General features: G+C 44.4%; 1 protein-coding gene across 1 annotated transcript in view; it reads left to right on the forward strand.

The window, feature by feature from the left end:
• Positions 1 to 1,964: 1,964 nt before the first annotated feature.
• Hivep1 (human immunodeficiency virus type I enhancer binding protein 1) overlaps positions 1,965 to 18,879 on the forward strand; it is a 130,217-nt gene continuing 113,302 nt past the window's right edge. Inside the window, exons 1-2 of the mRNA XM_029468595.1 lie at positions 1,965 to 2,049; positions 5,365 to 5,507. Coding sequence (XP_029324455.1) covers positions 5,468 to 5,507 — 40 coding nt within the window. The 5' untranslated portion in view covers positions 1,965 to 2,049; positions 5,365 to 5,467. The remainder of the gene's footprint in view (positions 2,050 to 5,364; positions 5,508 to 18,879) is intronic.

Genomic DNA, 18,879 nt, shown 5'->3' on the forward strand with positions numbered 1-18,879 from the left:
GATTTACTGTGTCACAAAACAAACCGAAACCAACTACTTAACATTTAACATAGCTGTCTTTCCCTGCATTTTGGTATGGAAAACAAACAAACCCGCATTTAGACAATTCAGAAAACTTACCAGGAAAGTGTTCTATATTATCTGTCTCAGAGAGAAGTTTTAATACTGGTTTGTTGCTCAAGAAAACACAGTAAAATGACAAATCAAAACCAGATATGCAGTTTTCTCAAACGCTCTTAGCATTGCTGTATCTTGGAGACACCCTGGGTTCATGGATACATTTCTGTTGTCTTCAGCAAATATTGAGTCAAAAATTTCTCTCTGACACTTAACTTTTTTTTCTTCTTCTTCTCTTTCTGTTTCAAGTAACAAAAACTCGACTTCTGAAGACTGTTTTTTTAAAATCTTAACACATTAGCTATGTCTGCATGTTTATCTTTTGATTCAAACAGCTCGGCTGGGGGAGGGGAACTACATTATATGTTTTGTGAATTCTACCCATTGGGTATTTCATTTAATAAAATAGAAGATATCTTACTGGAATATTAAAATGGTACTCTTTCATTGTAAGGCTAACATAGTATTACCCACCACCCGAGCTTTCTAGCTGCATAATCTTTGCTCCTATGACCAAATTTACTTTTTGGTAGACACATTTTCTTCCTCTGCAAAACATTATTTTTGGCTCTAAGCTTGCCATTACCGAGTATTCCATTTTTAATAATTTCCATTCTGGGGCTTTGAGCTTTTCTTAGCTCCAGCAAGCTAGAGGTAGGACTTCCTCGGGGGATTTTAGGGGTCAACCGTTAGCAGGAACGACCTGGACATCTTTATGAAAGCCTAAGAGAGCAAAACAAGTTTGCACAGATGGTCAGCTGTTAGTGGGCGTATGATCGCTTAACAAAGAATATTTTTGTTTTGCGTCATTTTTTTTTTTTTACACCTTATTCTTTCCAACTTTTAGGTGGCCCGTACAATCTTCTACCGGCTTTTTTTGTGGATGCGTGTAATTTTTAAGTTCAAACTGCTAGTATTATACCTAACCTTGAAAACCTGCTTCGTTCCCCAGAGTCAGCTCTCCTGATATTTCCAGAAGTTTCCAGTTCCCGTTCTCTAACGCTTTCTAGCAGCCGGGGTCAAACTCTGGCTTGTAATAAATTAGTCTGTCTTCCCTGTTCACTCCCCCAGAGTTCCAGAAGCCTGCTGGGTGGCTCCGCCCTGCACCCCCTCTTCAGCTTCCAAAGTTCCCTCGCGGGTTAGTCCCCAGCTGACAGGTAGCCAAGGAGGGGTTAACTGCGCTCGTAGCTGCTTAGGCTCTGGGAAGCACCCGCTCTCTCCGGAATAACCTTGGCTTTCCTCGGTCTTTTAATAGAACATCCGCCACCAAAAAAGTGGTTTCAGTTCAGGGCTTAATAACACGTCCCCTCTGACCCTCCAAGTCAACACCCCAGCCCCCTTTCTCTCTCTCTCTCGTTTTTAAAAGTTATTTTTCAAAGTTAATGCGTTTCAAGTTTCACTATGATTTTCCCCTTCCCTCTACGCGGAGCAGAGGAAACCCCCTTGGGGTCCCCCCCTCCCTCCCGGGTCCTCCTCCTCCTCCCTACCAGGGCCAGGGCGAGGGGCGGGGCTGGGAGACACCATGACGTCACCGGGCCGGCCCACAGCCTGCTCTAGAAAGTCAAAAGACGGTAAAGAGAATCCGGCCCCGCCCGGCCCCGCCCCTCCTCCCGGGCCAACCGCCCCCGACTGCGGCCCGGCTGGGCTTCCCCGGGCCGCGGAGCCCCGCCTCCGCTGCCGCCCCGCCCCGCCCCGCCCTCGGGCCGCGCCTCCTCCTGCGTCCTGGGTCCCCGCGGCGGGGCCTGCGGCGGGCGGGCGGGCGGGGCGGCAGGGGGCCCGGGGCCGGCTTCACAGGAGCCCGCCCTCCCGCCGCAGCCCCCGCCCCGCCGCCCCCGGGGATCCCCTGCCGCCCCGCCCACGCGCGGGGAAGCCGCCGACCTTCGCCCTGGCCGCCCTCGCGCTGCCAGCCGTCCTTACGGACACCCGGGAGAGGTAAAGGCCGCTCTCCCGCCGGGTTCCACTCGGTCCCTCCCGCGCCCAGCTCGCGCCTCGGTGCCCGTCGGGAGGAGGCTCCGCTTGTGCTGATGTCCCGGTTGTCAAGTGCAGCGCAGTTCCCGACGGGTGCGGGGCCGGGCGCGGCGGTGGGGGCGCTGCACCGGGGAGAGCGCGGCGCGGGGGGCGGGGGCCGGGACCACCTCCCCCTGGCGGGCGGGCGCGCGGGTGTGCGTGTGAGTGAGTGTGTGCGCGTGTGCCGGCGCCGACCTTGCGGAGGGGATGCTGCGTGCGGGAGCCGCTTGCCACTTCGGCGGGTCCTGGCCGCACGGGCGGCGGGAGCTGCGGTCCTGCGAGCCCAGCAGGTACGGAGGGCCGGCCTCCCGGTCGCCGCGGCCGCTTCTCGCAGGAGGGCTCGGCGGGGCTGCGGGAGACCAGGCCGCGGCTTCCGCACCTCCCGGCTTTGTGGCTCGCTTTCCCTTTCGGTCTTTGCCCGGAGTGCCTGTTTACTCCGGGCCACCTGGGTAGTTTCCCTCCCCGTAGGGCGCGCGCCCGCCGCTGGTGGGTCGGGGCCGGTGAGTAGGGGCGCGGGGCGGCTTGGGCTCGCTGCGGGGTCGGGCTCCAGCGGGAGTTGCGGCTGGAGAGGGGAGGGGGCTGTGGCGAGGCTGGTGCGAGGAGTCTCAAGGCTGCTGCTCTCGCCGACTCTGTCCTCCTCCTCCTCCTCCTGCTCTCCGCATCCACTCCAGGCTCCTTCCGGAGCTGGCACTTCCATTCCCCCCTCCTTCTGGCATGCTAAGCGCTTTGTTCAGTGCAGCGTTGCAGAGGGGTTTTCCCAGGCTCCGCCCTCCACATTCATTCATGTTTTTTCTCCTTGTGACTGTCTTTACGCTTTTTTGATTGTGTCCTGTTTTTGCACCTTGTAGTATGTATTTCTTTCTCGAGAAAGAATGGTCGATCACTGGTCCTAGTCGCCACGGTGGTGCTGTCGTCTTTGAAAATAACCACTTCTCCACNGCGGATTTAAATGTGGGCTGGACAGCTAGGGACAGGGGGGCTGGAGGCTGCAAAACCGGGTCGCACAAAGCTGTTACAGGTTGGGAATTTGCATATTTTAACATTTAAGCTTGGGAGCTGAGGGAGGTCACGTGATCGGCTTACAATCCTAGTTCACGCTTTAAAAACTTCGTAATATCGTGACCGCTTAAAAGCTTTAGTTTTAATACGGAACGGAACACTTACAGCTTTATCTTTAAATTCTCTGTGCAGTCAAAACCTTTTTGGATGCTATAGCTGATGGCTCTGTGGTAGGGGGAGTTGAGGAACCCTATTTTTCATCCATCGTTGACCGTCCTGTTTCTTATTCTTCCCCTGGCGTTAGATTGGGAATAGTTTGTGTTATGCCGACTAATAGCCGTGTTAAGAGCCGTGTTGCGTACAGTCGCAAGCACGGTAATTGTAGCCGCCTTTTCCTTATGCGTTTTAGCTAAAGTGAAAACATACATCTAAAACCTTAGTCTGGGATACACGGTCTTTACCTTAGAGGCGTTCTTCCTGGGAATTAATATTTCAGCATTTTCATGTGGCAGGCAAAGCTTCTACATTGTGTAGCTTAGTCCTCAGTTCTTAGCCCGTTTGGGGTGGATAATGTTTCCTGATTTTACAGCTTGGGAAATCTGATCTTCTTTTCTGAGAGCTTAAGTACCTTGAACAAGGCCACACTGTATGGGGTAAAGCCTGGCCTTGAACCTGGTCAGATTTGATTCCAAAGTATGTCTTCATGATTTGCTGTGTCATTCATCCCTTTGGGAGGGGATTGTCCTTGGTAGGTAAATGTTATCTTCTCAGAGGAAATGGGCAAGGTGTCATGTGGGGCCACATTCCATAGATTTCATAATCTTTCCCAAAACTTGTTTTTTTTTTTTTTTTTCTTTTTGGTTTGGTTTTTTGTTTTCTCTTTGTAAAATGGATGAATTGGAGTTGTTACTTTTTTTTTTTTTTTTTTTTTAATTTCTCCCAAAACTTTTTTTCCCCTACCTCTGTAAAATGGCTGAGTTTGAGCTGTTGATTCGGTTGTTAGGATTAAATTAGGTGATAAGTAGAAACTCTACAGTAAACCCAATAAGTGTTCTCTTGTGTTGTGTATAGTAATAGATATGAGAGGTTTTAAACAAAAGCATCCTTAGTCTATTGTGTTTGCTTAGTGATTAAACTTGGTTTCACCCCATAGGGCCTGCTTAATGGGCTTTGCTTATCAGCACTGTTGCAGGAAGTTGAAGCTAAACTTTTAACTGATTATTGAGAAAGAATCTAGTGGAAGAGAGAGGGAGGTTGCTGATTTGGACAGATGGGTGGTTAACTTTCAGGCATGTTCAACCTTTTGGCATTGCAACATAGGCTGGAGAACCTTGCAACAGAGTTACAAAAAAAAATCTCAAAAGAAATCTTGTAATGTTTTAAGTAAGTTTACTATTTTGTGTTAGGCAGCATAAGTAGAGATCTTCAGTCAGACTTAGGTAGTCCTTGGGCTGTAGGTTGGACATGCCTGTTGGGTAATTACGTCTTGGCATGATGCATTTCAGCTTGAAAAAGCACAGTCAGGACAGACTAGGTCGTGCTGCAGTAACAAGTAATTTCCAAGCCTCAGACACTTAAGTCAACAAAGGACTGCTTTTTGTTTAGGCAGTGTGATCATCTTGTGTCACTGGCAATGCAACTTTTTAGTCACACATGCTGATTGGAACAGTGCCTGGCCTATACCAGAGGGGACAGAATGCTCTGGAATATCTTGCTTTGATAACTAAGTGGGCCAGCATGGATTCGAGGCATGTCTGTGGTCTACTCAAAGGTCAATATGTAGCCGCTGATCACAGGCATGTGCAGTCCCGCCAAGGCATGCCAGCCATCACTGGGGAACAGCCACCATTGCAACTGTGCATGTTAACTCAGTCAACTGAAGTGACATGGCCAGGACATTGGGCTTCCCATATAAATGGGCATATGTATCCAGCATAACTGTCATCTTACACTAACTTTAATTGTACTTAGCAGTGCTGTTCTAAAGTGAGCATTCTCATTCTCGTCTAACTAACGTCTAGAGACTTTTTTTTTCCCACCTGTTTTCTCAACAAGGGGACCTAGAGAGTGACCCGTCTTATGGCAAGATGACCTGTCTTATGTTTAGTTAAAAGCGAATGGTGCTTGCAAAGGTTACCTTCTATTGAGTTTGGGTCAGCACTGCTCTAAGCCCCTACCTTTTGAAGTGTCCTTCTCTTTTGACGGTGGTGAGATTTACTGCCTTTATCTTTTTCTTTGCAGCATGTGGATTAACTGATGGCCGACGAGTACATGGAGCCAGCCTTTTGTAACCTGCTCTTCCAACAGTTTCTAAGAAGAAAAGGGAGCTCTTAAATCTAAGAAAATGCCTCGCACGAAGCAGATTCATCCCAGAAATCTCAGAGGTAAGGCTCTGTGTTCAGGGAAGAAAGGCTTCCAGTGACCCCCATCATCAAGTGCATTGCTGGTATCAGGAATGCCTGTGGCCTCCTTAGGCACTGACCCTGCTTCATGGCCAGCGCCATTATGCCTCATTCCTCTTTGTCTTGTACAGTAACTGTCCCTTACCTGCTGGATGAATTAATTCCTCAAGAATTACAATTCTTTTGTGGTGACCTGCTAAAGGCTGACATTAATCATTTCTTAATAGGAACTAGGGAATCTGAAATGGATGGTTGATGTTTTCTGATAATTGAATCACTGTGATTTTATGTTCATTTGTTCAAAAAAGAATTCCTCCTCTATCCTTTACGTGTCTCTGGGAGATTGAACCCGGGCTTCAAGCATGCTAGTGAGATGTCGTGTCAGTGAGCTTTGCTACTGTACGCCCATATCTGTTGGAGGTTTACGTCTGTACATTATATCAAGGCAAAGAAGTGAAAGAAAGTTGGAAATCACATTTATATACTACTTTACTTGCAGAAGTCAGAACAAACTGACTTATTTTCAACAGAGAAATATCCTGTCGAACTTGTATATAAGGCTAGAGATCTCCCTTGGGGTTAGAATATGGGCTTAACTTGCTTGTGGCTCTGGATTCCATTCCCAGCACCAAGCAAAGCAAAACAAACAGGACATGTATGAAACACATTTCATGTAAACGCTGCAAGGTGAATGGTTTTCCATTAAAAGTAAAGATACTTAATACTGGGAAACTAAGCATATTTTGCCATATCTGTTTAACGATTGTTATTGTTTTAAGGTGTTATATTCACTGTGAATAGCAGTTATCTTTTCTATTTGATTCCAGTATATAGGGATTTAGCAGTATTGAACTTGTGAGAGGTCTCAGTTGGTATAACGCTGGTTGTGCTACTACGAGGACCCAAGTTCAGATGTCTAGAAGCCACGGAAGACCAGAGGCAGTAGTGTAGGTCTGCAGTCACAGTCTGTGGCAAAATAGGGTGTGGAAACAGGAGCATGCCCAGAACGTTGTGGGCCAGATAGCCTGGTATGTCCAGACACTGAGAGCCTTTCTCAGACAAGGTGGCAGGTGTCCTCATGTCCACACCAGTATTCACACACATGCACACAAAGTTATGGATATCTATGTAAAGACTGTAGCAGTGTGAAGCAAAAAACCTGCCAAATCAAAAGATCTTAGGCAAAATGAAATACTGTGTGAAGTAGCCGTGTCTCAATATTAGAGTTGCATCCTGAGGAATGCAGAGCTGGTGGCTCTGTGTTAACAATTACAGAGGGCTCATCTGTCCACGTATATCACGTGGTCTCCACTACTGCACACCTGGCCTGTGTGGTTAAGCCATTGCTCCTAGGCTGCAACCAGGAGCATGTGTTTTAGGCAAGGGCTGATTAAAGCTTTTCTATTCATAACCTCTTTTTTCTGAAGGAAGTTTTACAAGCTCTTGGTTATATACAAATGTAAAATATAAAGTAGGTATAGAAAGCAAGTGTTTATTAACAGTAAGTCATAATTAAAAAAATATACATTGCATGTTTGTTTATGCACATGTGTGTGCATCTATCTCAGAGACCTGAAGAGGGTATCAGAGCCCCTGGAGTTAACAGGAAGTTGTGGGCTGTCCAGGGTTGGGGCTGGCAACTGAACTCTGATCCTCTGCCAGGTTAGCAAGTCCTCTTAAGTACTGAGCCAGCTCTCTAGTCCCAAATCATAAACGCTTAAAAACATAATTATCCATTACTTTTGTCATTTATTAATGATAAAAGAGAATCTACATGCTAAATTGTTTATTTTTATACAAAAGAGTTAGGACTTAGCTGAATATTTGATGCTGCAGGATGTAGAGCAGGTTTTCAGTTGGTCGGTGCTTTGAGGTGAAGTTTTTTGGTGCTAAGAATTCTCTTTTACTTAGTTCATAGTGCTATATGGCAGAAGAATGGTTAGGGGCCTTTCAGAAATAGTTGGAAATTCCATCCTAATCCCAATCCATTTATTTATTTATTTGTTTGTTTAATAAAACCCAAATCAGGAACTAGAATAGCAATTTTTAAAATCAAATATTGTAACACTAACAGTGTAGCCCAAAGGTCAACACTAATTCGATACATACATGCTGTGGTTGGATATATTAAGTTGTTACATGTTTTTAGAGAAGCAGGAAACTTTAACAGATATCATGGCAGTCTATAAACTAGAGTTGTCTGGCTTCTGAGCCTTGGTGTCTCAGGCAGGGTTGAGTGTGAGATGGCCTATGCTGTACAAAGTATGCTTGTCCCCTGCCCAGAGCCAGTGCTGCAGTGCAGTGTGGCAACATGAGTGAGCACCCCGAACACCTTGCATTCAGCATGCATTTTGTTTTTAGTTGTGGTGGGAAATATTAAAAAAGAACTGCAATTTCCTGAGCTATGCCAGCCACCAGCCAGTGGGGTGTTTTTATTTCTGCAGACTCTCTGGCCTGGAACTTCTGAGTTCCCTTGGTGCGTCGTTGCCACACCAGCCCCATGCAATGACCACCCATCTCTCTGTTAGCTGTCACATTTCCCAGTAACCTGGTAAAATTAAAACTCTAGAAGCTTATAATTAAGTAGTCAGATCTATATATCAATAAATTCTCAATTCACATGATGCCCACACAGTAATTTCAGAGCCAATAGATAATGATACACGCTGCTCACCTAGATTAGACAAGTTATCCCAATTATTCTATATCTATATGAATTATAGCTACCTGTGACATTTAAAGCCAAGTAGAATCTGGATCATCTTCTTTCCCTTCCATCTTCCTTTCCTTCTCCTCTGTCTCGCTCCCTGTCTCTGCAACTCTTAGCTCTGCCTCCCTTTCTCTGTCCAGTCACAGGCTTCTTGATGTATTAATAGTTCAATCAATTGGACAGGGAAGATCCTGCTACATTCAGTTACTTAATTTTTAGTCTTTGCATATTTAGAAATATTTTCCTGTTGCAAAAGTATTTTTTTCTTTCTGTTTTTCAACATCCACATTCAGTATTTGAGAGTTAAATAAGCCACCCACAATTTAATAATTAGTGCTGAGTCAATTGTAAAATTGTAAAGTATTTGTATAACTTAAAAGAGTAAAGTGCAGTATAAAAGGTAGAAATGCTACATCTGTCCAGGCCTCTTGCTGTGTGTGGAGGTTGCAGGCCTTGAAGCTGCTTTGGGTGAGTTAGAGAATTGTGCCCCTGATAGCCTGGGATACAGGCACCAAGGTAGACTGTGAATCCTGTGTGGTCAGGCTGTGCTTATAAAAGTTGTTTTTCATCTAGGAATAAATTAATATTAGCATACTAAGATTACCTTTTTATTTATAAATGAAAAGGAGACTTGCCTTTTTGAATCTTGTAATGCCAATTATCATGAAATAGAAATAGATTTTACAACTGTTCAAATTTGTCTTTATACTCTTATTCTATCATTTTTTTCTATGTTTCTTTGCTTTTTAATCCTTTCTTTCTTTCTTTCTTTCTTTCTTTCNTCTTTCTTCCTTCCTTCCTTCCTTCCTTTCTTTCTTTCTTTCTTTCTTTCTTTCTTTCTTTCTTTCTTTCTTTCTTTCTTTCTTTCTTTCTTTCTTTGGTGAAAAAGTTGAAAGTTCACATAATAGCTGAGGTTGGGTCAGGAGCATCCGTGATACAGTTTTCTGCCTCTCTGCCTTACTCCCATAGAAGGTCTTTCGGGATCTTTGCACAGAGCTGGCCTTCTTGGAGCTGTCACCTGTGATGGCAGCCCTTCTTCAGAATCCTTCCTGAGGCCCTGCCTGAGGCCACTCTACAGCGGGGGTGGGGGTGGGGTAGGGTGGGGAGTGGGGGTTGTGGGCATCGACGAAAGAGAGAGAATGTGTGTGTGTGTGTGTGTGTGTGTGTGAGTAGCCAGTGACATTGTTTATATTAGCACCATTACTACTCTGTAGTATCTGCTCTGCATGCCTGCATACACCAGGTTCTCAGCTCAATGCCAGTGTCGTTCTTGTAGGAATGATTCTTGTCTCTGTGATGCTGTTGAGTGACAGCGAGTCTTCAGCGCTGTTGTAATAGGAAAACATACTTTAGGCACATGCCTTCAAGGTTAGAGATGTCTTAAAAATCAAACAGGTTCATTGTAAATGTTCTTAGGAGTGACATATTTGGCCAGTCATCCTGAGGTGACATTTGGACAGATGATCAATTTCTCGAGCTCCTTGAAATCAGTGCTTGTTTTCTGCCTGCAAATGCACTAGAACTATGTGCTGGCATAGGTAACTCCCTGGGCTCCCATAGGAGCTGATGAGTGTAGTGCAGACTTTAATGAGGTGGGGATTTAGATGGAGCACATTAACTGAAGCATTTGGGAGTGGGATCTCCCAGAGTCATGGAGAAAGTGTGCAACTTGAATATGTCTCTCTTTCGTATCTCTTAGAATTTGAGCTCTTTGAAGAGCTGACTTCATCTTGTTTTTGGACTCAGGCAGGGCAGTTGGGGTAGGATGCCTGCCAAGGTGGGCATTGGAGGCTTGCCTTTAGGATTTTTCTGTCTAGAGAGAACCGCATTCCCATCTGTATAAAGGCAGCAGACAAGCTAATAGCGCCTTACTTAGACAGCTAATAGGAGCCCAGAAATTTGTTAATGAGTCCTAAACTTGTGAATTAATTTATGGTTTCTTAGCTTTATAGTGGTGTTACATGAGACACATTTAGTAGGAGCCCTCCATAGCTGTGATTGGTGACTGGGGACTGCAGCCATAGTTGCAGCTAATTCAGGAAACTGAGGCCTGAGGATTCCTGAGGCCAGGAATTCAAAGTTCGTCTGCACAGTTTAGCACTATCTCAACAAACAAACACGCAAACAAGCAATCCTTATTTTCAGAAGGAACTGTTGCTGGTTGTTGGGTCTCTTCTTAGGATGTGCCCCCGTGGTCTCTGCTGCTGGCCTGTGGCTGTGAGTATCAGCACCTAGTTAGTTTTCGAAGAGGAAGGACACAGTGGACCCTGTAGTGTGCTGAGAAGGGAGGGTACACATTAGTCAAGGGCAGTAAACACATTTTCTCTCCATTTTTTTCTTCTTTCTTTCTTGTACTGAGAATTGAGTGTAGAGCCTTGTGCATGTTAGGCAGTGCCCCTTCCACTGAGCTTACCCATACCCTTTAAACTCATTTTAAAATTCAACTTGCTCCTCCATGGTTGCACACTTATATAATTTATAATTTATATAATTTATATAATGCAATCGACCCACATACCTCTCACCCACCTTACTCCCCCACCTGCCGGCCAGCCCCCTGTCCTCCTAACAATGTCCCTCTCAGTGTATACCTTTTTCTTTTGTTTTTGTTAAACACATTTTCAACTTAGGCTGCTTTCATTTTAGGATAAAGCTAAAATTAATTTCAAGGTGTATCTGTTTGTGATCTGAAAGTATTCATTGGCTCATGGACATTAAAATGTCTCTATTAGTCAAATGTAGAGTAAATGAGAATAAGAAACTTGCTTCTCTTCTAAAATTAAAATATTTTTCACTCTTTGGACAGGGCTTAAACTGAGTTGGGTAAGCCCCTCCTCCCTGGCCTACTACAATAGTAGGTTGCTGATTTGGGTGGCCTGGGCTTAGCAGAGCATAGGAGGCCAGGGAGGAGGGCCTTCTGCAGGCTCACTTCCTGTAGGAGGGAGTCGGAGCCCTTGTGCTCACTGGGCAGAGCTTGCATGAGGGTGAAACTCTCAGCTCTACTGGGACAGGCTGAGTGGGGCAGGGCAGGTAGTGGAGTATGGAGTTCACACAGCTTCCTCTGTCAGCGTGTGCGTGCGCGTGTGGGTGTGTGTGTGAAAAACTAGGGGTTGGAAATAAGCCGGTGAAAGAAGCTACCAATATTTAATTTTTGGGCAAGTGCTTTCTCTCTCACTGATAACTTGGCATGTCGTAATTTGTTTTCCCCATGGCCCTTTGGTTTACTTGCCAAAGACATCTCTTCTGCTAGGTAAGAAACTGAGGGACAGGAAATGTAACAACTAGACAGGAGTTCTGAGTCCAACTTGTCTGTACTGGCCCTGTTGTCATTGAAGCCCAATCCCTCTGGGCTTCCTCAGGGAAACAGTCTCTGGAGTATTGTCTTATGCTTAGTATTGACATCAGTAGTAAAAGATTAATCTCTTTAGAAAAATCTCAAATTATATTCATTAATGCTATCGTGCCAATCTTAAGTCTGAACAATATAACCCTTGATTTATTCTCGGCCCTGCAGCTGGGATTGCTCCATGCCCGTGGCTGTGCAAATACACAAGTTAACACTGTCTGGAAAGGGAGGTAAACTAGAGATGAGTGCCTGTGCGCACACGTGTGTGTGTGTGTGTTCCTCTGCATACATTAATGAGTATTAGAAGTACCGGACTGTCCTAAGAGAGCACGTATACACACTGTTAGGCATGTGTGGCCCGTTCTTCCCAAAGAGATGGGCTTTGCACATTTCTGCTCTCAGAGTCACTGTAGTAGACAGTTTGGAGAAGACTTGATTTGGCAAAGGCAGAAGGTAGGGTTGAGGCATAAAAGAGACTGAGTTACACATGACTGGTGCTCTGTCCACATTGTAGGAGTTAGGTTTCCACATCCTTGGTCATGTAATCCAGCTAGGGTCTGTGTCTGTGCTCTTTCCTGTACATAGGCGGCCGTGGAGCTCCAGCAGGGACTGTGCTCTGTGAAGTGGTGTGGCAGATGCCAAGGCCTAAGATCTCACACATGGTCCTAGTGAGGTGACAATGATGCAAGCCATGTGGCCCCAAGTCTGTACCTTGAAGACACGCCCTCCTTATTACCTTCCTGGGCTTTTTTCTTGGCTTCTTAGGTGGTGAGCTTGGTAACTCAGGATGATCCTTGCCAGGCATGTCAGGTACAGGCCTGTTCTGTTCTGTTCTGTGCTGTGCTAGACATTACATTTCAAACTGTGGAAAAGCGAGGCGCTGTTACCTCTTGTTCTATCTGGGTCTAAGGTTTCAAAGCGTCTCCTGCTTTAAGATTGGAATGTCAGTGTGATAAATGGGAGATATTAGCCCTTTTTTGTTTTGGAAATCATATTTTGAGAATTTGGTGCAGCTAACTTTTACTTTTACTGTTTGCATGCATTTGACTATGAACACCTCAAAAATGAGAGCCCTTTTTACCCTCTGCAAATTAACTTTATTAAAATATACTAGGCAGCATGTGGGGCTTATCAGATAATGGGTGTCACCACCTTACAGGATAAAAAGCAGTGTCCTGAGTTTGTCTAGGAGCCTTTGTACTGTTAGGCCTTGATTTCTCTGTGTCTGGTGGGTGGTCATTAGCCATTCTGGAACTCATCTCTGTCTGTCTGTCTGTCTGTCTGTCTGTCTATGTTGTGTGTGGGGGGGGGATGTCTTTGCCAAGGGCTTTACCTTACTTTTGTTGTTTTTTTCTCTTTTCTTACTCTCCCACGAAGTCCCTGGTCCCCTCCAGGTGCACCCTGGCTCCTCCATGCACAGTGTCTGTGCCCCCGTGCACCCTGGCTGCTCAATGCACAGTGTCTGTGCCCTCTTGCACCCTGGCTCCTCCATGCACAGTGTCTGTGTCCTCTTGCACCCCGGCTGCTCCGTGCATACATGTCTGTGTCTTCTTGCACACCTGGCTGTCACCCTTGCTGTTCTTTGCTGCTCTCCTTGCTGGCCTGTGTTAATGTCAGGTCCGACAGAGGACTGTTTGGGTGTGAGAAGGTCATTGCTACTGGAGACACTTATGAGTTTGAACCTTTGGTAGGGATTGATTCTTTTGATGATTGGTCATTACTGATTAATTTCCACATGGTACAACGTTTTAATTGCCTATGCTGAGAAATCATGTGTTCCACATGGTACAACGTTTTAATTGCCTATGGTGAGAAATCATGCGTTTGTTATGAACTTATGTTGAATATAAAATTTCACTATATAGGATTCATTTGTAGTGTTATCTGCTCTGTACTTTTAAAAATGATTGAAAATATTTTTCATACAGTGTGTTACTCATTAAGCACATTATGTTCATAGATACAAAACCCATAAAAACAATATCAGAACTCATAATAGAGACTGAGGAAAGGTGAGGAAAAAATGCTCAGAGAAAGCATTGCGAGACAAAAACCAAACGAAACCAAACAAACACCTCCCCCAGCGCCCCCCAAAACCCCAAGTCTATTGCAATGCCAATGAGTTTGTTTAGTGTTGGCCTTCTACTGCTTGTATATGGGGCTTGCTCTTAAGTGTGGTTTGTATGACCAGTGAGACTCCACTGGAAAAAACTTCTGGGTTATGGATGGGAGCTTATATCTACTTCTCTCAGCCCTCGGACGCCGTCTGGCTTCGACATGTGCAGGTCTTGTGGCTGCAGCCATGGTCTCTGTGAGTTAGTTCATCTGTGCATCAGAGCTGATGTATCTGGAGAGCACTTCCTCCTTGGTGTCCCTGTCCCCACTGGCTCACACAGTCCCTGCCTGCTCTTCTGCCAATGCCCTGATCCCTGTGGAGAGGGCCTTATGGAGAGGTTCCATTTAGGACTGAGGGTTCAAGGCCTGTCTTTCTCTCTCTGTGCTTCTTCTACTTGTGGGTCTCTCTTAGTTCCTATACACTGAAGAAGGAGGTTTCTCTGATGATGGCTTTGGATTGGTGGGGAGGGAAGAGTTGGACTTAGTGATACAACCTGTGTGGTCGTATGCAAGTTGTTTTCCTTGTCTGTGAAGTGCAGATAGTGGGTGAAGGCTAGACCACAGGGCTACTGCAGTGTTTGTCACATGCTGGTATAGGCTAAGTACTTGAAACAGAACAGTCACCTCCCAGAACTGGCTTAGGTCACACCTGGTTTGCATGTGTTTCACAAGTGGAGGCCAGGAGTGCCCACAGAGAACCCTTTACAGATTGCACTCGGTGCTACACAGGCCACTTGGCTGTGCTTATGGGGCTCATTCTTGTCCTGACTACTGGAGACCGGGGATGGAGAACTAGAAGACCAGTGCAGAAGCCACCTGGGAAGAGGACGCCATGTTCGCTTCTACAACTGCCAGTTTCCACTTGAACTCTCAGTCCTTGCCCTTTTATTTTAGATTTGTTAAAAGAGGTTAAACAACATTGGTCTCCATCCACTATTCAGGAAACTGGAAGGTCTCAGATTTTATTATACCGAAGTATTATAAAATATTTCCGCATGACTCATCACATGGGATTTAGAGGTTAGGAGGTGAGTGCCACCTCTGTCCCTTGCTCCACTCCAGTGTAGGAGGAGAGACCCAGCCTGCTCTTCAGGGTTATCTGACTAATGAGAATGCTTTCACTAGGCGCCTCCCGAGCCTCTCCAGTGGTGGGTTTTATAAAGGCTTCTATTATGACTGCAAGCTCGGTCTGTTAATGTAAGGATTATCTAACCAAGTCCGTGAGTAGAGTCTGCCTAGTTCCAGTGGTTGTTTCGGGGAAATCCTTTTACACATTGCTTTTCACATTTGAATGCTAGCTTGGCCATTCCATGCTGACAGTGAATGCCTTGAGAGGTCAGGAAAACAAACCCATGGCTTATTTAAAATCTTTTTTTTTTTCCTACATGTAACTGAAGGCAGAAAGGAAGTAAGTAATAATCTAAAAACCAGTTTTAGATGACAAAGGGGAGGAAACCATTGGTGTTTTTAGAAGGAGCTATCACATAAATGGCTGGCATTATTTAATTTGACTGGAATAATATGGGAAGAGACTTAATATAGAAAATCTGTAATTCTCTTTGGAAGGTAATTATTTTTCAGTTCATATTTAGAGTACATTTGATGTTTTATGAATGCTTATCAACATTAGCCATTTTTTCTTTTCGTAAGGAAATATAAAATGTATTAATATAATTAACCACAGTAATGATTTTATTTTAGAGCATCTTTGCCCAAAACATATTCTGATGAGGTATCATTTTATCTTGCTGTAGAATAGAAGAATATGTAACGTGAATAAAATCTCTTCTCATGTACAAGGCTAGGTAAGCCCCATGGTTAAATGTACTGATTTGAGCAAGTGGGCTGCTGTTTGTTCTTGTATTCAGTGAAAGCAGCTGATGGGGCGGTGATGTGCTTTACCTTCCATCTGTATTTAAAACACTTAGCAGCATGCTTCTGCCTGTCAGGAAGAATGCTCTTCTGAGGACTATCAACATGCCAGTTGCAGAACATACATCAGTTACCGCATTAGCTAGAGAGTGCTCACTGAACATTAGAACTCCTGCCCAGGGAGGGTCATTTGACAACAGCGCTCGGTTCTTCAAGATGGCCTTTTGGGCTGTTAGTATCTAGATTCACACATTATTCAGTTATTATCATAGTTGTTTTTGTTGTTGTTATTGAGACATGGTATTAATATGTAGCTGTGGCTGGCCTGGAATTCAATATGAAGAGAAAGTGGGTTTTGAATTTACAATGATCCTCCTGCCTCTTCCTTCTGAGTGTAGGGATTAAGGCATGAATCACCATGCCTAGCATATTTCATTGATTTCTATTATTTCCATTGTAAAATTTTAACCAAACTTTGAGTTGGTTCTGTGATGCATTCCATTCTAGTGAGTAGTGTGTTGTTGTACAGAGGTATTCAAAGGTAGAAAGCCCTCACAATGTGGTTGGATACAATTAGAGTAATTAACTTAGGAGTCCCTAGGTATGAATGGAAGCATGGTAGTCCTGAGATGTGAGTACCTATCCGATTGATAGAAAGCCTGATTTGTTGGGTGCTGAATGATGAATATACGTTTAATGGATCTGCCTTTGGGAAGCACACGTCCATCTTCTTGTCTTTCAACATTGAGGCTTGTCATGAAGAAAACCATAAGACCAGGCATAATTGCTTAGATACCTACAATATTCAAGTACAAGTAGGCTAGATATATAGTTAGGGCAGTGTGTTATGCTACCCTGGAATCGGGAAAGTAGTTTTCCAGTCTCAGATCCTCAAAGTGGGCAGGACCTTGACTTGTTTTGCTCCATTCAGCCTTTCTCAACAGATGAACAGAGAGATGGAGAAACGATTCCACTTTGCGCTGCCTACTGGCTTCTCGTATCTGATGTTTGTGGAGCGTTCTTTTTCAGTATTTTGGTTTATTTTTGTTTGTGTTGAGAAGGGATGCTGCCATTCTGCCCATGGTGACCTCAAGCCATGGACTCTGGCTTGAGTGACTAATTCAAACCAGGTGCCTTGGCTCCAGTTGTTTTTAAATGATATAGCTTCCCGTAGTTGTGGCTGTCATGGGCTGATGGCAAGGCAGGTGCTGTTCAGATGGTGTTGTGTTCATTATCTAACTTTTCCACAGGTCCTTGTCCAGAGCTGTATGCCAAGGGTTATTTTTTTTTTTCATGTGTACTTATTTCAACCACATGAAGTAGGTGTATTATCACCACTTTATAGCTGAGGAAAGCGAGGGACAGAGGAGTTGTCACTGGCCCAGAGTGTCACCATAGCCACCTGCTTGGCTTCCAGCACTCACAGTCATGCTCACACTGGCTGATGTAGGCACCACCCAGCTCCTTCCTGATGGATGAGTTTGTGAGTGCTCTCCTGCCACAGAGCGGAGCTTGTCAAGAGAAGCATACAAAGTGAGGGTAGGGAGGGAAGGGTTAACGGGAGCATAAAGTTTTCCCTTTAAAGTCTTTTCTCACTGAGAATCCATTTCAGAGTTGTTTGTATATATGGCTGCAAGTTGAAGTCGCCATCACAGTCCTGGGAATTTCTATCTCTTCCTAAGAATAGCCAATCCATAAAGATGTTTGTGTATGTAGCTTGCTGAGTTATGCATAGTTGGAAGTAAGAAAGGCAATATTTTTCTCTCTTGCATTTCAGAGATGAGCCTATTAAATACTAAAGCAAAGTATTAACTGACATTCAAAGCTTTTTCTTGTATGCTATGCATTATAGAAATGTGGACAAGCAGACTGTTTCCATTGTTGGGGGATCTCTCACACTGACCTGTAGGTAAAGGGGGGCACCAAGCACTGTTTGGGGATCAGAGTCAGGAGGTTATATTAGTTTTCTGTTTCACGACTTAGTACAGTGAGATAAAACCTAGTTCCTGCTTTCTCACTTTTCAATATAGCATGTCTTCCCAGTCCTAGAGGAGGTGTAGTGCTACACACACATACAGCAGCAACTGAACACGGCACATGCAGTAGGGACTCCAGCAGAGCAAGGCAGAAATGATGGCAGTGCTGGAGCAGGTGGCATCCTTCTCGGATGTGAGCACTTCAGGATTGTTCTGGTGGGAACTCGGTATATATATATATATATACACACACACACACACACACACATATACACATATATATACACATATATATATACATATATATACACACACATATATATACACACACATATACACACACACACACATATATATATATATGCATACATATATACATATATAGTTTACTTATAGAAAAGAACAACAGAGCAGCAGAGAAAATAATTTGTTTAGCTTTTCTAGAAGGAGGAGCTGGGTAGTAGGACCAGTGTGGGGTCCTGGGAGTGTTGGTTTGTTTACTTAGAGTGAATTACTCAATAAAGTTGAATTCCAAGGACTTCTTAGTCTTCTTATTTGATGTGTATAGTTTATATTTTTTGGTAATGATAAATTTATTAAGTTAATATTTTTATGTTACTAGGGTAGGTGTATTTGAATTTTTAAAAGAAGTTAGAGGCAAGGTGTTGTCATGTACTGTGAAGTTAAAACAAAAACAAAGAGACTCTCAACTTCCATGAAGGACCAGTATGGTTTGTGGCTACCTAGGGAAGAAGATGGAGGATTAATAGAATGAGGTAATCTCTAAAAACCTTAGCAAACCATCCTGTAGATGAACAAGACAGCAGAAGTATATTACCTTGCTCTCCTGTTGGTGAGCAAGGGATGAAATGGCCAGGCCTGAGAACGTAGAAAGCAGATAGATCTCTGGTTCACCACCCAGTATTTGTCATTTTGGAGCAGTGGTCAGAAAACTGATGGCTAAATCCAGACTCTTGTCTGTTTCGGAAGTTGATGGTTTATTCAGCCACACTATGGGGTGTGGGTAGCGTATAGTCAGTAAACTCCAATCTATGTGTCAAATTCAGTTAACCTACCAAGTATATAGAATGGTCAGCTTTTTTTTTTTTTTTTTTTTTTTTTTTTTAAGGTATTTTCCTCATTTACATTTCCAGTGCTATCCAAAAAGTTTCCAATGCTATCCAAAAAGTCCCCAATACACTCCCCCCCCCCCACTCCCCTACCCACCCACTCCCAATTTTTGGCCCTGGCGTTCCCCTGTACTGGGGCTTATAAAGTTTGCAAGTCCAATGGGCCTCTCTTTCCAGTGATGGCCGACTAGGCCATCTTTTGATA

This window comes from Mus caroli, chromosome 13 (genome assembly GCF_900094665.2).
Source record: "Mus caroli chromosome 13, CAROLI_EIJ_v1.1, whole genome shotgun sequence".
Taxonomy (NCBI): domain Eukaryota; kingdom Metazoa; phylum Chordata; class Mammalia; order Rodentia; family Muridae; genus Mus; species Mus caroli.